This window comes from Nanorana parkeri, unplaced genomic scaffold, assembly GCF_000935625.1.
Source record: "Nanorana parkeri isolate BGI_ZX_2015 unplaced genomic scaffold, ASM93562v1 scaffold945, whole genome shotgun sequence".
NCBI lineage: Eukaryota > Metazoa > Chordata > Amphibia > Anura > Dicroglossidae > Nanorana > Nanorana parkeri.
The window spans coordinates 42,405-63,214 of NW_017307213.1; the positions used below are offsets into that span (position 1 = coordinate 42,405).

Genomic DNA, 20,810 nt, shown 5'->3' on the forward strand with positions numbered 1-20,810 from the left:
AGGAGGGGGAACGAGGCGGAAGGAACCCCTCTAATAGCAAGGTGGCTCTGAGGATCAGCTGAAGAAAACTTTTTTCCCCCACCCTAGATGAAAACAAGCAGTTAACCCTTGCAGTGTGGGGGTAGCTCCACTGCAAGGGTGAATAAATTGTATGCCCGGAGTTCTTCTTTAAAATAAACAGATTTTTTTTTAAAAATCACTCTGCTATAAAAAGTTCAGAATATCCCGCTGATTTCCAGTAAATAAAAAAATGACAGGACATGGTCACCTGTGTCTCCTGATGATAATAGGACAACACTGGGAATCTTCCTTTGCTTCTAAACTTTGAGCTCCCCACAATGATTGGCTTGCTTGCTGTAATTGGCACATACAGTTCTCGTGGATACGTCTCACACACCTGAAAGGCAGAAGGTTTGGACAGTGGAGGGAATAGTTAGATTAGATCCTTCTGTATGTTTGCTGTGTGTGTCCATTCAAGAGACTTCCCTTTTGGTGAGGTTGGTAGTGAAATCTCCTATGGGGAAACAGGTAACAATGAAAATGGAGGGTCTAGCCTTCCCCATCCTACTAATAAAATGTGTTTTAATTGCTATTGTGTCTCTGTTAGAGAACTATCTGCTGACTTCCTGATGCTGGCACCAGGAAAGGACATTAGGTAGAAATTCTCCCAAATGGGTCCAAATAGAGAGAAAAGCCCACTGATTTTAATAAGAAACCTGCAATTAGGATTGTAGTTCTTCCTAATTTCGCAAACACTAAAGTAACTGGAACACCTGCAGTATGGAATTACCTTGTAATCTCGGTTGACATCAGTCAGCTGCCAGTGAGAATTGGGGACCCCCATTCGCTGATACTCTTCTTTCAGGTTAATGCATTGCCATCCCAGAATCCGTTCCGTCTCATTTTGTTTGGGGTTATAAGAAAACGCGTAGATATCATCAAATCGCACTAAAAGAAATAAAAGAGGATCAGATCATCCTTTACATGCCGTGCCACACTATTCCAGAATCCTATCACCTTAAAGTGACACTAAACTCAGGAGTTATATCTTTAAAATGCATTCAAATACATTTACTACTAACAATAATGTATCTCATTTTGTGTATCACTCGGCTGTAGATCTTCAAACCATCTCTGAATCGGTGCTGACACTGTCCTTCCTTCTAGAGGGTGACTACTTTTGTTCCCCATGGTCCCTGTGTGTGTTGTAAAGTAGCCACCGCTCCAAGCTCACTCCTGTGATGGGCTACAATCTCATGTTTCGTTTACTAATTTGTATTGAGATTGTAGTACATCACAGGACTGAGCCTGGAGTGTTGACTACTTTACAACACACACAGGGACCATGGGGAACAAAAGTAGCCCCCCTCCAGAAGGAAGGACAGTGTCAGCACCAATTCAGAGATGATTTGAGGATCTACAGCCGAATGATACATAAATAAGATACATTTTTGTTAATGGGGTACTTCAAATGCATTTTTAAGATTGAACTCCTGAGTTTAGTGTCATTTTAAACTAAGTCCCCTGATCCCTGGCCATAACCCCAACCTTATATAACCCCTTAACAAAATCCTAAAAGGAATCCCTTGTCCTGTATACCCATCTCCTTTGCAATATGTGAACCTCACACTTGTGCTGGCAGCTCTGTATCAAAAGAAACACTAAGTTGCAACTTTTTTAAGATTTAACTCGAGTTTAGTGTCACTGTAAAGTAGACCTAGGATCACATACTGTACAGTATATGTTTTAGCACAAGCTATTAACTCTCACAGAAATCACAGTACTCCCCCTGACAAGACCATCCTCTGTTTTCTCCCCAAGAAGGAAGGAGCCATCCTTATTCATCTTTATTGAGGCATTATCCAAGGTCAGCTTCTGGAATGGTGGCTCAGTTGCCGCTCCTTTTTCAGCAAAGTAATCGCGTGTTGGGGACACCACCGAAATGTAAAGGATATATGGCAAAGCACTTGGGGCTTAAGCTGGCTATACACCCGAGGCGTTTTGTTCCTTAGCCACGCGCTGAGTAGCTGTTCTGTAGCACTTCAGTTCGCTGCAGCAGGGAGGGGAGGGCACATAGTTCTCTTTACCATCACAGCATCTACCATGTTCTCCTATGACCCAAAACTCAGCATATAGCAGGCTATATTGACAGGATCCACCCTGCCACCTGATTGACAGCTGGCTCTACCTCTCTAGAGCTATGTCTCTCTGGGCCATAGTTCTCTTTTAATCTATAACGTGAACCAACCTGCATGCTGTGGCTATGCACCCACATACCCCCCCCTTCCTTTCCCCACTTCTCACTTGTACAGTACCTAATCCCCAACACCAATTTAACCTATAACCTAAACCTACTTGCATGCTGTGGCTATGCACCCAAACCATCCTCCCACAACCAATTTAACCTATAAAGTGAACCTACCTGCAAGCTGTGGCCATGCACCCAAACACCCCCTTTCCCACTTGTACAGTACATAATCCCCAACACCAATTTAACCTATAAAGGGAACATACTTTCATGCCGTGGCCATGCAGCCAAACCCAAAATAGACTATTGAACATTGTTATTGGTGGGTGGCCGTGGCTCCTTCTGTTGCATTTCAATACTGTATATGTTAGGAAATCCATAGGTACAATAATGTGGGAGATGGCAGTATACCTTACCTGGTTTTGACAGCTGTAGCAGAGAGTTGTAGATGTCATGACAGTCCCTTTCCCTGGGAACTATAAAGTGGAACACTCGAAAATTCTTGCATTGTATCACCAAGGGGCAGCCAGTAGTTGTGAGGGCAAGCTTCTCCACCGCAGCAATGTGATGGTGTAGAATCTATTACAGATATGCAGGTATAAGCCATATTGACGTTTATATCTACCAATGAAGAGGACAGATCTAAAAAAAACTTCCCTGAGAATAATGGGACATAATGGTCTAATCTGACAAATTGTGCTTTGTGTGTGTTTAACAGATGATTGGGAAATACAAGATCTTCTGGAAAAGTGACCTGTCCACTTTAAAAGTACAAAGATATTGTTTTAGAGTGTTATGTAATATAGACAGGAGACATACACTTAGGGGCTGATGTATAAAACTTCTGCCCACCGTACAGCTGGGTGAATGCCGTTCACACAGCATTATAGCCACTAGCAGCATTGACATTTCCTGTGCTCCTCGGCTCTATCTAGTGGCAGTAATGCTGTGCGAACATCAGCCCTAATACTATTATCCACTTATATTAAACCAAATTGAATGTAAAGAAACTCAACCGTCATTTTATAGTCCTCCCTGGTCTATGGCAACTGTTATGTTATCCACATATTGAAAAAAACAACAGAATGCAATACTATCATCATGTATTACCAGCCTAAAGCTGAACTCTGGGAATTACACAAAAACTACCCTTGCTGTGGGGCATGCTTCGGTGCTCACCTCTTGTCCACGGCACTCCAGGTTGTGGGCAGTCCCTCACTGTCCTGCTGCTGGCCCTGCATTGTTTGTGATTACATCACTGTGTGATTGCCAACCAGAGCAGCTTAGAGAAGAGGCTGCAGGGGACTGGTTGCAGAGTTAGCCTGAAAATGCCGGAGAGAGGCCGGAGGTTCCCCATCCCTGCCTTAAACTTATCCACTTGAGGACCGACCACTGTATATATACGGCCAGTCCGCAGACGCCTTGTTCCAGCAGGACGTACTCGTACGTCCTCCCGTGAACACCTCTTTGTGCATGTCTGAGTCCGCTGTTCCTGCTGTCATCGGACCGGCTCTGTGTTCTGTGATTGGTTATCACAGCGATCACATGGCAATATTTACATTGCCAAGCCTTCCTCTTACATCAGAGGCAGGGGAGAGTAAAGGAAGTAATGAATGTACCCATTCATTACTTCCCAGCAAAAACAAGCTGCAGCAGCAGTTTATGTTATCTGCATTTTGTCTCTGCTTGGACCTGTATATTAACCCTTTTCATTTGCCTTATCCAGCACATCTATACCTTAACCCCTTCATCTCTATCCTCCCAATGTATGTGACCTGCCCATTAAAGCCTTCACCCCTCCTCCCACTGTCTATGACCTGTACATTTATTGTATCTTGTGCCCTATTACTAAGCTCTATATTTTAACCCCCTCAATACCGGCATGTTTCATTTCCCAAAAATTGTGGCAAAAAATAAGATCACCTTGGAGTGTCTACTTTCCAAAAAAGGGGTCATCTGGAGTGGTTTTGTACTGTCCTGACACTTTTATTTGCTATGATTTAAAAGTGAAAGTAACAAAAACTGGCTTTTTTTGAATTCTTTCGTCTTTTTTACTCTATATAGTATTCAATTTAAAAAATGGTCATTAAATACCGCTAAAATAAATTGTTATTTGGGCCCAAAAATGATATAAAATGATTTTTTACAGTGTTACAGTGTTGTGTGATGGAGGAATTCTCAGCCAAACTCGCACAGTGCTTAAAACTAAAAAAATGGCCTGGTTATGAAGGGGGGTGTAACATGCCGGTACTGAAGTGGTTACTTGCAGTGTAGAGGTGGGCAATGTGTCGGACTGAACCGAGGCATGGTGGAGAAGCCACAGGAGGAGCCTTCCCCCAGAGGCATGATTCTTTACTAGCGGGTCTTCGTCTGTCACTTAGCCGGGCATGTGGAACTATTTTCAGATGCTTTTCCTTACATGCCCTGGCTGATACGTGAATGATTCTGGACATTATTTCAGACACTTAGATCCCGGAGAAGGGATGGAATTCAATAACAGACTTTGCTGATAAGAACGGCCTAAGTGCCTGCTACTTGAATAGATTGTGTGTTCAGTTTACCTTATACCAGTTTTAACTTGTTTTATTTATGTGTGTACATGCTAGACAGAATGATGTGGTGGGAATGTCCAGAGAAAGGTATAAAGTGTGTATTCTTGGTTCTAATAAACAGAGGTAAGGTTGTGTTTTTACTTCAACATTGGTGTTGCCTGATGTTTGGGGTAAATCTTTATTACTGTTAGGAGTTTAGTTTTCTGTCCTAATATATTGGTTTTGTCCAATAACTAGGCAGGTTTCAGGTTTAGGCTGAGGACACTGGAAATCAGGTTCCAGCGGAGAGGAAGCTACATAATGACAGAGGCACCCAGTTGGGGTGCCGTGCGGTCCGTCACAGGCACTGCAAGGGTAGTTCATTTGTAATTCCTGGCGTTCAGCTTTAAAATGAATACATTGCCGTGTTTGCACTTACTTCACTAGGATAACATTTGTATTGTTTAATAACTAAGCATAATGTTGTCTATGTCCTACCTGTTCTTAGTCTGCATTCAGGGCCAGATTTATACACCGTTAATATAGATTGTTATAGCCCATAGTGTATTTAAAGTTCACCCATTCTGGGTGACGTGGAAGGGGACTGTGCTAGGGAAATGTATCTTCCTGAAGTAGTCAAATTTGGAAGCTACTTCAGAGGCACATTGTAAAATTGTTATTGGAAAGGAAAAACGCTGCAAATAAGCAATATAAATACTTGATTTTTTCTGTGCTTTTACCTCCAACTTTTCTTTAAATTGGTTACAGGGTCATGAACGATTCTGCCGCACATACTATTGGACATATTTCACGTATTCACAGGAATACAGATCCCATACTTTAGATGTGGAAGTCAGGGAGATGGAGGGGGAGAATAAGGAGTAGATGGATAGGGTTTCCCAAGTTTCTGGCAGGTTCCATGACACTTCCCACCTCATTTAACCCCTTTGGGTTTTTTTCTATCCCCCTTTCTTTCTATCCTCATATTGTCTTCCCTCTTTTCTCTAACCTAATTCTACTACCTTCTACAAATATTGTTTGAAAAATATGGATGGAAATGTCTGCATTCTTACTATATGTCAGAAGTTTCAGGTACATTCCAAGGCAACCTAGAGACTTGGTTTTCAACTGGTGGGTCGTGACCTCGTGTTTAGTGGGTTGCCGCATGTCTTCCACTTTTCTAGGTGAGAGGCTCCTCTGCCACCCCCTAGCACAGCACTGTCAGTTCTCGCACTAAGCAGCCATTCAAAATATCCTGCCCGATACCGAGTGTCAGCTTGAGGTGGGATGGGGCTATGGCCGCGAGGGAGCTCCACCCATACGTGCATTGCTTACAGCTCCCCATAAGTACTGTAGAAGTGCCTGGACCAATGTCACATTCTGGCTCCTGGTACCTCTACAGGGCATGTAAAGGAGCAAGCATTGCACATATGACTGGAGCTCCGTCACAGCACAGAAGCCCAAACTGGACCCGAGGCAGAGGACCCACTCCAGATTCTTGTGAGGGTGGACCTTAAAAAAAAAAAAAAATGTTTTAAATTAAAAAACTTTTGGAGTGTGTATGTATGTGTAAGAATGTCTCTGAGATTGTATCTGTGTATGTATGCCAGTGTTTTTGAGGGCTCGTTCACACTAGTAGAGTGCGTTGAACTGTACCACGCAATCGCACCTATGTGTGTTGCGTTACCATTCATTTGAATGGTACCCCAAATGCACCTCCCACCCACAGTTCATACGCCCCCCCCCATACACACGCAAACATGTGTCGGGTGCACCTATGTGCGAAAATTATGATTGCGCCCATTACGCAGCACATGTTACATATTGCCGCGTATGGCGCAGTGAGAGCAATAATTCTAGGACCATTTATTACTGATAACACTTAACTGATGAGCGGTAAAATTGTTTAAAGCATTGCCTATGGCCTATTTTGGGTGTGGTCGTTTTATGCGATTTCACAGGCGCGCGCAATTTTATGGCTTGACATGTTTGGTGTCTATTTAGCCGACATGACCCCATCTTTTATACTTTACCAAAAAATTGGGGTGATAATAAATGTTTAATAACATTTCATAGGGAAACCGTTTTTGTTTTTCAAAATTTAAGTTGTTTGTTATATTGTAAAAAATAAAACCCCCTGTGGTGATTAAATACCATCAAATGACAGCTCTATCTGTCCCCAAAAAATGGCATAAAATTTGTTTCAGTACAGCGTTGTATGATGGAATAAATGTCAAAGTACCGCAGCGCTGAATACTGAAAAATGGCCTGGCCAGGAAGGAGGTGTAAACACCTGGTCTTCGAGTGGTTAAGTACAACTTAAGTGGTTAAGTACCTCATAAAAGCAGTTTATGAGACTCAATAAAACATTGGCGCTGGTAGAGTCACAAGATTATTCATGTGCATAAGAAAGGGGACATAGCCAACTATGCTCAAGTCTCAAAAACAGCTTGGGGTGGTCATAAGAGGGAGGTTGCAGCAGGAAGAGAATGAGAAAGGAAAGGATTCCCTGACAATCAACATGTTATAGGTGCTGTACATTACTGTATGCATTAACTAAGTATATCTACTAGTCCCTGTTGCTGTCTGCCTATACCCTGGTGGCCACTGTGGCTAAATTGCAGGCTAATCCAGGGCTGGACAAATCTCAGGAGCCAGGTAGCCAATGCACCTTAAAAGTGACAGCTGGCACCTAACTTTTGAGGTTTTCTATAGTTGTTACCAAAGGAGTTGGCCCCTATAAAAAATCCTGCTGGTTCCTGCACTGGACAGGCTGGCTCCTGAATTCTATATTCATTTGTGCATCTCTGGGTTAATCGTATGGAAAAGGAGAAAATCAAGGGTTGTAATGGAAGCCGGAACTCAGCAGGTGAGATACGGTAACTGTGTATTTTCCAATAACAATATCTTAGTATCAGCTTACACAAAAACAAGGCATTCAGTGTTATCACAAGAGCCCTTCTCATGGCTAGGGTGACTGTTGTCTGCACAGCTTCCACGTTGTTGAATATTAAATGTCATATGATAACGCTATGTAAACACATTACATTCAATGCATAAATGCCTACCCAGATTTCCTTTTGCTGAGAGTCTATAAACAATAAATGGGTGGCGGTGAGATACAGCGTCCCAGAAGAGGATTTGTTGCTAGGGCTGAAACGGTCCAATAACTTCACCTGCTCCACCTGTAACAACCAACAAAACAAGAATTCAGATGAATACAATATGAAAGCAAAACATTTTGCATGTCAAATGTGCAAAGCAAGAACAGCTTCTAAGTCCTGGGCAGATGCAAACCGGCAAAGAGGTGGGACATCTCTGCGGCAGCAAATACAGTTCTCAGAGTCATAGGGCTGCAGCTAATGATTATTTTCATAATCGATTAGTTGCCCGATTATTTTTGCTTTATAGTCAATGGCACCGCAGCCATGACCCTGCCCGCAGTGCGATCGGACGCGTGGCAAAACATTACCTGCGTTCTAGTCCACTGCTAATGCAAAAAATAGAGCATCCTGCATGTTTTTCCATGTGTCCCATTGCACTGGGGGGATGGGGCGTGGCTGCGCCATTGACTTCATCACACCGCCACGCCCCCTCACGCCCCAGAACAAAGGGGGAAGTTTAGTGTGTGATTGCTGTGCGTTCCAGCAGCTACTGCTCTGGAATGCACCACAATTGGTGTGAACTAGCCCTTAGCCACCTTTTTTTGCAGGCTGGCTGGTAAGTTTGCTGGGAAATTTTTTTGTTTGTTTGTGTAAGAGCTTGTTCACTCCAGATCCAGACCAGATCTGGATGCGTTTCCGCATATGTAGTACAGTGCGTTTTGACATGTTTTTGATGTGTTTCAGTGCATTATTTTTTTCTAGCTTAAAATTGCCTTTCAGGTGTGGTCCAGTGCATTCCAGAGCGTTTGCATGCATTTTCGATGCATTTTGGTGCGTTCCAGAGCAGAAAAAATAGGACAGGCAGCACTTTCTCCCCCTGCATCGGAACTGACTGCACTGGTGTGAAAAGAGCCCAGAAATACCATAGGAATACATTAGGATGCATTTCAGTCTGCGGACAAAACCGCTCTGGTCTGCATCTGGTGTTAGCAAGCCCTTAAGCCCTTCCATGTGCACCTTACTTTACAGTTAGCGTTAGAGAATCACCTGCACACCATACAGTACTTGAACCAAACAAAATGTCTGTTGGTGCTCGAAGTGACGACACGGATGGCGCCGTGCTACACTCCAAGTAATGAAGTCACCAGCACTCACTTGTAATGTACAAAACGGATAGCACTTTTATTGATACGTCACATAGCCAATGTTTCGGGCCGCGTAGGGTCCCTTCATCAGGGCGACATTGTGACAAAAATCTAACACATCCTTTTCTCACGATGTGGTCCTGATGAAGGGACCGTGCATGGCCACGAAACGTTGGCTTCTTGACACATGTGACGTATCAATAAAAATGCTATCCTTTTTGCACATTACAAGTGAGTGCTGGTGACTTCTATCTTTACCTTAAAGCTAGTTCTAAATTGATGAGTGTGATTGCCATTTGCTTCACTTGTTTAGACGCCTTTGATCGCAGCACACTATGCGCCCAAATTCGCCTGTCTGAAAGAGGCCTTGTAGTACCGCGTGTACAAAGTACCTCAAGCACTAAAATTCATGCCAAACACAAACCATGCAAATGAAGGGCTATGAAGGTACAATTACTTTGTAGTGCACGGCCAGCTTTAGTTCTTGAATTTAAATGGTTCTCTTCATTTTTATATGGAAGAACTCTCACCCCATAGCAATTCCTTATGACTCAAGGCCTTGGACAATGCTGCATTGTCATTTCAATGTTATTTCCACCTTCTTATTGCTCTTTGTACACAATGTCATGTGTACTTGGTGTAAAATAAAAAAAACAATAAACTTATTGAAACAAAATGTAGTAGTCCAGGCGGGGGGTGAGATCGGTTAAAACTTATACAAAGCACTGTACTTCAAGATGAAAGGATTTTGTTACATCCCGATTATTAACAATGGAACATTATATGTAATTAGGGAAGACATAAACTCCCTTTTTCTGTTTTTGAAGCTTTTTCTTAGCTTAGGACTGGAAAAGACTGCTCGGTCACTTCTCTCAAACATGATTCAAGAGGAAAAGGATGTGATGTGTTGCCATGGTAACGTGTAACCACTGTCCTACTTAACCCAAAAAAAGTTACTGTTTGCAGCAGAAAACTCAATAAAAGCAAAGTCAACAAAACCTTATCTGATGAGTGTAGATAGAAGTGTACCGCTTTACAGAACGTAGGTTAGTCAGTACAAAGTAGAACAGCTATGACATTACTAAATACAATATTTCTGACTGTATAAAGGAAGCTGCAGAACTTGGAGCTGGACAAGTATCCTTATAATCCAAGCCATGTGCAGCTTGGTGTGACGCAATGCTTGGCAAATGCAGTTCACTTCACCCTTTCCTATTCAGTGGTTGGGGCACTCGGCCAGTTAAAACCACCAAGCTACATCATTTAGCGCCCGCTGGAACATTCTGATTTTCACATTTCCTTTTGTGCAGCTGGCTTCCCTGCTGAGCTGGTTGTTGGTATCCTTGATTTCTCAATGCCCTCCTTTCATCCAGCTGCAATGTAAATGTACTCCTGATCACCCAAGATCCAGCCTCTTCCAAAAAAAGTATCAATTGACTGTTTCTGGGAAGTCAATAGCCTGCTCCTCTCCTGGTGCCCAATACCCTGTGTCATAAGGTGCCCATCGCTCTCATCGCCTGCCAGGTTATTCTGTGCTCTCATGTGATGTCTGATGAAGACAATAAGGTTTTTAGTCCACAGCCTTGGGAACAACATAGAGTGCTGCAGGTAACCAAAGCAGCCTACTTTTTACATCTAAAAAAATAAGGCTAATATCAGATGGGCAATTGTGCTGCTGGGACACATCACAACCACTCAACCTAATTGTTATGCATGCATACACATATACTTTCCATCTTGTCTTAAATTGTATTGTAATTGTAATGTCTTCCTTATATTGTAAAGCACTGCGCAAACTGTTGGCGCTATATAAATCCTGTATTATAATAATAATTAGGGGTGGATTATGACATCATCACCTCTCATCCAATCAAAGAACATCTCTTATTAATTGCTTAAAGTACTAGGCATTCTCTGACTGGCCGCCGTGCCTAGTGAGTGTCCCCATGTGTTTTCACAGAGGGGAAGTCGTTCAGCACAGCACCAGTACAAGACCTGGAAGATCAATGTCAAAGCACCGTAGTAGTGACGGCTATACAATATTATACCAGTGGCGGATCCAAGAAAACTGCCGCTCCCTCCCTCCATCACCACTCTGCCGGGTCGCACACCAAACAATCAGGGCAGAAAGCAGAGACTGCACTCTCGTCTGGCAAATTAGGCGGCCACCTCAGCCCATGCTGGGGCTTTGCAGCTGCCTACTTTTAGATTGTAAGCCCTCACAGACAGGGCCCTCCTTGCCATCTTGTCTTGAATTGTATTGTGATTGTAATGTCTTCCTTATATTGTAAAGCGCTATATAAATCCTGTATAATAATGATACTTTGTCTAAGTAGAGAGCCCCAAGGCTCGCAGTGGCGGCAGGGTCGCAGGGACCTGTTAATGCAAGCCTATGAGCAGCCCATCAATGAGGACATGGCCATGTGTTACCAGTGTGCTCAGGGACAGGCCCAGAGCTCGCTGGCACTAAGGACCAGGTTAAGGGACCCAGCACCAGTCCTCTTTAGATGATGGTATTCTGTATTGCGGTATAATGTATTGCTGGCAATTGTAGTCCTCTATACAGGGTCACAGCAGTTGCAACCGGGTCCTAGCATTCCGCCACTTGGAGGGGCCTGGACAGGAGGAAGGGGGCCTTGGTAACCACCAAAGGTTACCAGGCTCCCCTTCCTTCAGTCTGGATGTCCCTCCCGGGACTAGACTCTGGATCTGTCCTGTGTTATACAGTATACCTGTGGAGAGTTGAGCTTTAAGCCTTTCAGGTTGAATGACACCCAGTGCCATTCAACCAGGAAGACTGAACACATACTGTGAGTATAGGGCCCCATGACCCATACTGTGCCCATTGTTTATAGTGTATTGGTACAGCAAGGGGCACTGATATCATTACATCAGCACTGCTCTCTGCATCAGTGAAGACGGCCCATCAGTTAGGACTGCGTGTCTGGCCTGAAGACCTCAGAAAAATGTATAAGCAAAAAAGTATACAATACAGCCACTGGGGCTACAAAGGGGTGGTCAGTTTGGTGGGTAGGGGAATAGAGCCCTGATGGGCTTTAGTATAACAAGTTAACCTCCTTCCCTCCTAATTGTGCAATGAGTGAGGGTAAGGGTGCCCACACACCTTACGATTATCGTACGATAATCGCGGGAAATCCCGCGATCGTACGATGTTCGTAAGGTGTGTGGAAGCCGTGCAACCTCTACTACTGTAAGGTCGCACGACTTTAAACTTACGGACATGTTTGAAAACCCGCCGAGCATCGTACGATGTTCGGCGGGTTTGTGGCATGTCCGTACGATAACAGCCGCACGGGCCGGTGTGCGCAAGCGCACACTGCCCGTTCGGCATTGCGGTCATCGGAAGCCCGCCCCTCAGGGGGCGTGGCTTGCGATCATCGCAAGTACGATCTGCCTATGCAACATAGGCAGATCGTACGTTTTTTTAAGTACCTTACAACCATCGCAAGACAGAAGTCTTGCGATGGTTGTAAGGTGTGTGCCCAGCCTAACATGCAGCCTAGGATCTGACGTCACAAAAAACCTTTGTGTCTGAGCCCACCTTCTCCAGAACATCAATCTGATAGACAATCAGCTAAAGATTTTATATCATGAAGGCAGAGGGCACTGAAAGTGATACATTTATTTCATTTAGTATCTGCTTGGGGGACTGGGGTAATACTATGCTATTGTATTGTAGCCGAGTTCTTCCTAACTAACCCCACATCATAATACTAATAATAAAGGTAAAGTAAATACTGCTACTTTGCCCATTCATAGTTTTATAGCCTATTCAGAATGTTCCCGGATTATCCGAAGCAATCCACTATAAAACTTATTCCCTCTGCGCCAATTAGTCTAAGGTAATTTACTGCCTGCAAACAAAGAGTTTCTTCATAGATTACAACAAAGGAAGCAATCAAGCCAGCGCTTCCAGCAGATGTACTGGCCAATGAAAGCTGTGCTCATTGTTATAAATATGTAAACAGAAACACATGCACAGAATGCACTGTGCCAACCACACAAGCCAGATAACAAGGACCCTGTGCCACAGTAATCTCAGCTCTGTATACTGAGATCATGCTGCCTTTGGGTCACATATAACCATCACCTTCCACACAGCACCCATAGCACTATCCATGCTACTTTAAGGATAGGTGCACTTTAAAACATAGAACACTTAAAGGAGAACTATGGGGTCAGGGCTTTTCCCCATAGTTCTAAGGGTAAAAGGAGGACACAAACTAGCGTCCTCCCGTGACCCAAAGCTCAGTATACCGCAAGCAACAGCTCACGGTATACTGAGAAGCCGCAGACGGGACGGATCCCGACATTACTGTCGAGATCCACCCAGCTGCGTGAGTGACAGCTGGCTCTGCCTATCTAGAGGCAGAGCCAGCTGTACCCACCCCCTCCCCCGTCCGTTCCGCCAGTCAGCACTGGAGGATTGGACAGGGGAGGGGGGGAATCCCTGCAGGGAACTGTGAGTGACAGTCACGGCTCTCTGCAGGGATAGATTTAGAAGTGAGCGAGCGACGGTATGTGTTCGCTCACTTCCCGATCTATTGAGCCGACCTGTGACAGTTTCATTGTCACAGGTCGGCTAGAACTATGAGGCTGAGTGAAAATCACTCCCCTCATAGTTATCCTTTAATGTGACATCAACACTCCCTCCCTCCCTGTGCACAGATCAATACTTTCCGAGTTCCGATGGGCCCACTCATTGCTTACATCTTGCATGGGGTGTCTTTTTTTCCTGGCCGTACCTGCGCAATACATCCCCATTGATTTTTATTGGGCTTGTCTACCTCCATCTTCTGGCTGGGAGATGAGCCCCATAAGAATCTCTGGATTGGGGGCCCATTCACACCAGCAGCCACGCTACACCGCATGGCTGTTGGCGTGCGTTTGCCTGGCACAGTACTGATGCGCTTGGTCATGACGCATCATTAGTTAGAACAAGCAACATTTTATTCCATTTTATGGACACAGCCGGGTGTGATGCAGTTATACTGTGCTCCTTGGACATGCATGCCGTACGTTTTGTCAGCGCACACCTCCGCAGCGTGGTGGTGTGAACCAAGCCCATCAGGAACAAGGCAAATTGCCTTAAAATTGCCTTGTCTTGCGCCTGCACTGGATAAAATGCATCCCCAACGCATTGGTTGTGAACAGGCTCTGAAGGTGAATATTGCCACAAAGCTAGTTTGGTTATTTTATCTTCTCGTGTTGTTATTTTAGGTTGTAGAACTTCTTTAATTATTCGGCTGCTGAGGCTAATGCATTTTGCTTGTGCTTTATCGGAAATTTTCTGACCTACTTCTACATTTCTACTTGGTATAAAGAAGATGCAAATGACTCATTTTCCTACATCTCCACAGACCACAGGCCGCTAGATGTAAAGATCCTATAGATGCTGTTGCTGCTCCTCGAGCCCTTTAATTAAAGTGATGAAATAGACCCGGAATACATTCCTGAGTGCAGAGCATTTATTACGCGCGTACAAGATTTTGCACTTTATTTGCATATTTATTATACCTTCGGACAAGTTGTTTCTTGAAAAACTGCAAGTTTCCTATTAATAGATATCCGTATAGAAAACAAAAATCCCCTCAAATTAGGGATGCACAGATACTTTTCGAGTATCAGTGCAGATACTTGGCATTTTCATGAGAACTACCAGGGTTGCAGCGGTTGCAGCTGGGACCTGGCTCTGGCACTCCACCACTGTCCTGAAATCATTAGTCTGTATTGTTTTAGAAAAACTGTCACATGACAATAAACAAAAATGTATCAGTACTCGTACTTGTAAGTACTCGGCAAGTACCAGTACTCGTATTCGCAAAACTGGTATCTGTGCATCCCTTTATTTACAGTATATTTATAAAAACAAAATCGTACATTAAAACAGAGATGTACAAATCCCGGGAGCTCCGTGTGCTCCTAACAAATGACAGCTGCCTCCTAACTTTTGAATTTTTCTCTAGTCTAGTCTTGGAGCTCAAAAGTATCGGTACATGTACTCGTACCGAGTACTGTACTTGGTATCTGTGCAACCCTACCTCAAATGATTCTGACACCCTTCAAAGTCACACAGAGGGGTCTCTGGCTTTCACAGAAATACAGGAACAAACCAAACCCACTGTCTAACTTCTTGGTACAATTAAAAGGCTTCTAAAAAAAAATATTGCCACCTAAAGGGCTAATGTATGAAAACTGGAGCACCAGCTCATCAGGAAGTTGAATATAAGCAAGAAGTGAGCTATTAATGCTATGGAGCAAACACTGCAGCTATGCCAAAAGTCACTGAATCAACTAATGTATCTTAATTTGAGTTCTCTAATCTACTGATGCCAGAATCTACAGATCACCTCACAGGGCTACTGGGAGTATACTTCCTTTGTGCCTTTATAAATCAGCCCCAAAGTAATACCCAGCAACTCAATCTGTCTCTAATACCAATTTATGTTTGGTAACAATAAATCAATCAATCAATAAATAAAATGCCTGACAAATCAAAATGAAACAGCTGATGGTGATGCACCTGATGGCAACAAACAAAGTCATTCACCAAATTGCACTATATGCGATTTCAACTTGGATCTTTTTATTTCATTGAAAGTGATCAAGGTAATGCCAACTGGCCCAAACCCCTATTCAGGTACTGATGAGTCACCGCCATTAGGGTCAGATACAGGTCTGTAAATACAGCGGTTACGTGACTGCATAATTATTGTCTGAGATGAGGAGAAGGATTGTGATGACTAGAGCTGTCCATGGACCATAAAGGGACTTCAATTACATTGGAACAATTCTACTTTCTTCTGAGCAAGTCAACACTAAGGGGTTGCAAAGCATGCTATAGAATAGTAAACCCAGTAAAAGAGGATAGGGTGGCCTATCAGAAGGAGGAACAATGCCAACTGGATCAACTTTTGTCCAATATATTGTTACTCTCAAGCATTGCCATATGACAGTCATGCAATGGTTCTATAGACCTGACCTTACAATTGTCATCTCGTGTCTATGACCACTGTAGGTTCCCATACCACACTGTGTTACCACATAGGTAATGAACAACACACCCGCCACCAACTCAAATGAATGCGATCCGTTTCCCTATAAAACTTACTTTAGGATGTCACAAGAAATAATATTGATGGTAGTCTTACTTTGCTTTGCTGGTGTTGAACCCATCACATGAACCTACAAATCACTGTCACTGGAGCATGATAACTTTCACATTCACCAAACTAGCATTCGTACGAACGGGTATCCGTTGAATGGCTAAAACAGGCACACTTACACTCAATGTCCCTCTGTGCACTCTCCCTTTTCTTCCGGCCATCACTCAAAGCAAGCATCCAAAATAAACTATGCACCATACCCGCCACTAAGTGTTCCCGGCACACTGGACCCATTTTCCTCCACTTCTTTTTGTTTTACTCACATTTTTGTGATGTCTTCAGGCTGATCATGTTTACACAGGGCCCCCTTCCTCCTCACCTTTCTCCACACTGTGCAGTCCTCAATAATGTAGAGAACAGCACTGATGTTATAACATTAGCACCACTATCTGCTTCATTACACTGTAAAGTAGAAGGGCGCCATTGTGACCCCCCTGCAGAGAGTAGATCTATGCACTCACAGAATGTCCTCAGTTTTCTGGGTTCACTGGGTATCATACAACCCAGAAAACCCAAAGGATATCTAGTGGCAAAAAGGATTTACTGTGGTTTTACTACTATTATTATTATTATTATACAGGATTTATATAGCGCCAACAATTTGTGCAGGCCTTTACAAAATGGAGGAGACATTACAGTTACAATACAATACAATACAATTTCACTACAATAGGGTTAGGAGGGCCCTGCTTGTGAGAGCTTACAATCTAGAAGGAGGGGCAAGTGATACAAAAGGTAATAATTGTTTAGATTGAGTTACTGGAAGAAGTAAAAGGGCAGTTATGTTGAGATGAGATAGGCTTCCCTGAAGAGATGGGTTTTTAGGGATCGCCTGAAGATGGACAGATTGGGGTAAGGCATTCTAGAGGATGGGGGACACTCTGGAGAAGTCTTGGAGGCGAGCATGGGAGGAGGTAATTAGAGAGCTAGGGAGCATGAGGTCTTGAGAAGAGCAAAGAGGACGGTTTAGGTGATATTTTGAGATGAGGTTAGTGACTTCCACGGCAATGAGTAATTCTACTAGGAATGTAGCAGGGAACGGAAGGACTGCGCTAGAGCTGCAGCTAACGATTATTTTCAAAATCGATTAGTTAGCCGATTATTGAGTTCGATTAATCGACTGCACGCTCTGGGAAAGGACAACACAAAGGTAAATGTAATTTACATGTAAAGTTATCTTTCCAAAGAACATTCCTGAAGATCTCCTTTTATATTCCAGACTCCAGTCAAAAGAATATTTTTGAGGGGGGCATAAAAGAGCATAAAAGAGCCATCTCACATAGAACAAAAACAACACAAGCAAGAAATGATGACAGCTACAGAGTAGAGAACACTTCCCTTTTTCATGATGAAAGCGCTCTTTAACTTGCATAATCAGCGAAGACCTCACACCACGTATAAAGTACTATCTGGAACCACTATTATATACCAGCATACCAAAGTGGAGAGAATTAAAGTCATGACAACAAGGTAACACAGAATAATAGAGTCAGTCAAGAATGAGTTTTCGGCCAGTTTATACTTTACTCTGACCCTAAACAAGAGAAATCCCTCAATTTCCCCATTCATGATAAACAGCGTAAATGGAGGAATCTCCCCTGCTGGTTACTGTATTCAGACAGCCGACACTCTAATGTCTGCATGAAGTTTGTGGAGCCTGGTGGTGCCAACAGGGCCACCCACAGCTCGAATGTAAGTAGCATATAACTATCTTAAAAGTAATATCAAGGCTGTGCACAATTGAGAAAGGCTGCTCCTCAGCCTCAGACTCTACAGTTTGAGTATTATAAAATTGGATGTCTGGCTTTTGCCTAATTTAACCATTAATAATTGCAGTGCTCTCTCACATTCAGAAATCCCCTCTAACACTGCTGGACAGTAAGGGACTCTAGTACACTGGAGGTCAGTGGGAAGAATGCTCCTTATATCAGTGGTCAGTGGGAAGAATGCTTCTCTCATTGGTGGTCAGTAGGAAGAAGACTCCTTACATTGGTGGTCAGTGGGAGAATGCCCCTTACATGGGTGGTCAGTGGGAAGAATTCTCCTCACATTGCGGCCAGTGGGAAGAACATTTTCTACATTGGTGGTCAGTGGGAAGAATACTCCTTACATAGATGGTCAGTGGAAAGAATACTCCTCACATTGGTGGTCAGTGTGAAGAATGTTCCTTGCACTGGTGGTCAGTGGAAAGAATGCTCCTTGTATTGGTGGCCAGTTTGAAGAATGCTCCTCACATTGGTGATCAGTGGGAAGAATGCTCCTCAAATTAGTGGTCAGTGGGAAAAATGCTCCTCACATTGGTGGTAAGTGGGAAGAATGTTCCTTAAATTGGTGGTCAATTTGAAGAATTATCCTCACATTGGTGTTCAGTTTGAAGAATGCTCCTTACATTGGTGATAAGTGGGAAGAATGCCTCCTACATTGGTGGAACAATGCTCCTTACATTGGTGGTCAGTTGGAACAGAGCTCCTTACATTGGTGGTCAATTAAAGAAGAATGCCCTTTACATTGGTCAGTGGGCAGAATGCTACTTACAGATCCCTTAAAAGATCATTGTGGCCAGTGGTATCACACCTTAGAAGCCTAAATTGCTCAAGGAACCACCTAGCAACCTTTGGAGGAACCCTAGAGTTCCACAAAACCCTGGCTGAGAGCCATTAGAAAGAATGCATGCAACGTCTACTGAGATTGTGACTTAGTTCCAATTCACACCATTGGGAATGTGCGTCAAACACACATAAAAATGCATTCCCAAAATGCACACAAACCCAAAACACACTTGCATTGCCATTACCAGTTAATGGCACCCCAAAATGCAGCTGTGAAATTTTGCGTCTCAAACTCGCACAAACGCATGAGAAAAAATGTTGTAGATTCTTCTACGTCTTTTCTGTGTTTGTGACGCGTACAGCAACCCATTGAAATCAATGCAGACACGCAGCAAATGCAGAAAGAAAACATGCACGAATGCATGCCACTGTGCCGTGCGTCCCCCAGTACGCCTGTGTGTGAATGGGGACTTAGCAGGAGTGGCATTGAGGACACCGGCACTAATGTGTACATGGTATATTGTTCTGGGATTAGCCAGCCTGTTCAATGAACACACAAGGGCTGGGGACACTTGCCAGGAAAATTGAAAACCAGAACGTGACGTCATACTCTCAGACTGGGAAGGATCCTGTGCAGTAAATAGGATGACATCATGACTACTGAGGGGGTGCTGTGTAATCATACAAGATCCTGACAGCCCACCGAGTCCTCCTATAACACACGATAACCCCAGACCTAGTAATACACAACGATCGTTATAGCTTATTTATATAAACAGCCCAGTGCATGTGTTGTGTAGGGTAGGTAAAGCTGCATGCAAGAAGGGCTGTGCACAGATCACAGTACCTTGGTGGTCCTGATGTGCTCCATGTATGCTGTGCTGGCCGGGTGAGATGTACCATGGACCGGGTGCAGCCTGCTCTGCCTCTCCTCCGCTTCCTGCCCCTGTATCTGGGAGACACTTCCTGGTGTCAGGAGGATGACAACACAGTGTCCAGGCTGCGGCGGCGCCCACATTGTGTGAATCGCCACCTTCAGGCCATTTAGGGAACTACAGGAAACAGCTGTCTCCATAGAATGCTGCATGTATACTATGTGGGCTTGGGGCATAAAGAGCAGCTGAAGCCAAAACTTTCCCTTTAGTGGAGAGGGATTAGATTAGAACAGCATTTCTCAACCTTTTTTTACCCCAGTAAAAGTATGCCCTATAAAAGTATGCAAAATATTGAGGTACACCAGTCTAAAATATAAAAACAAATGTAAAAAAAAGAATTGCCCCTCCAAAATCCACAGCAGCACCTTATTGCAGATATTTGTCTGGTATGGATTCTCAGAACACACAAAAAGATAAGTTTCTACAATCAGAGTCCTCCCTTTAAATCAGGAGTCCTCCTTTCACACCAGAGCCCCCCCCCCCCTCCTTTTATATCAGCACCCCCCTTTCATATCAGAAGCCCCATTTTACATTAGGAGCCCACTTTTTACAATAGGAGCCCTCTTCACATTAGAAACTCCTCCCGCTTTAAATCAGGAACCCACTTTTTACATCAAGAGTCCTCCACATCAGAGGCGCCTCCTTCACATCAAGAGCCCTCTTCGCGTCAGCAGCCCCCCTTTCACATTAGATGCCCCATCTTTACATCAGGAGCCCTCTTTACATTAGAAGCACCCCTTAACATCAGAAGCCCCCATTTTCACATCAGGAACGCTACTTCAAATCAGAGCCTCCCCTTTAATATCAGGAGCTGCAGCTGTAACAGCATAACAAAGGGCAAGAGGCGAAGTAGGCTTGGACAAAAATGACCTTTTTTGAATGGATCCCACCTTTCCTGGATTTGTGTCATTCATTTCCATGGTGCTGGCCAAACGTTCCAGACACCCCTGAGGAAGTCAGAAGGCACCCTGGATGAGAAAAGCTGGATTAGAACACCTGATAGGTTTATATTGCTGTCTGTGTCCTTGTGACTGTATTAAGTGAAAGCAAAAGAAGGTTCCAAATTTTGGCTTGTCATCCGAAAAGGAATAGAGCCACAACAGGCAGTGAG

General features: G+C 43.8%; 1 protein-coding gene across 1 annotated transcript in view; it reads right to left on the reverse strand.

The window, feature by feature from the left end:
• MTMR6 (myotubularin related protein 6) overlaps positions 1 to 19,715 on the reverse strand; it is a 39,766-nt gene extending 20,051 nt beyond the window's left edge. The window contains exons 1-5 of the mRNA XM_018566378.1: positions 19,612 to 19,715; positions 7,848 to 7,964; positions 2,665 to 2,827; positions 791 to 948; positions 269 to 397 (exon numbers count right to left, since the gene is read on the reverse strand). Coding sequence (XP_018421880.1) covers positions 269 to 397; positions 791 to 948; positions 2,665 to 2,827; positions 7,848 to 7,964; positions 19,612 to 19,635 — 591 coding nt within the window. The 5' untranslated portion in view covers positions 19,636 to 19,715. The remainder of the gene's footprint in view (positions 1 to 268; positions 398 to 790; positions 949 to 2,664; positions 2,828 to 7,847; positions 7,965 to 19,611) is intronic.
• Positions 19,716 to 20,810: the final 1,095 nt, after the last annotated feature.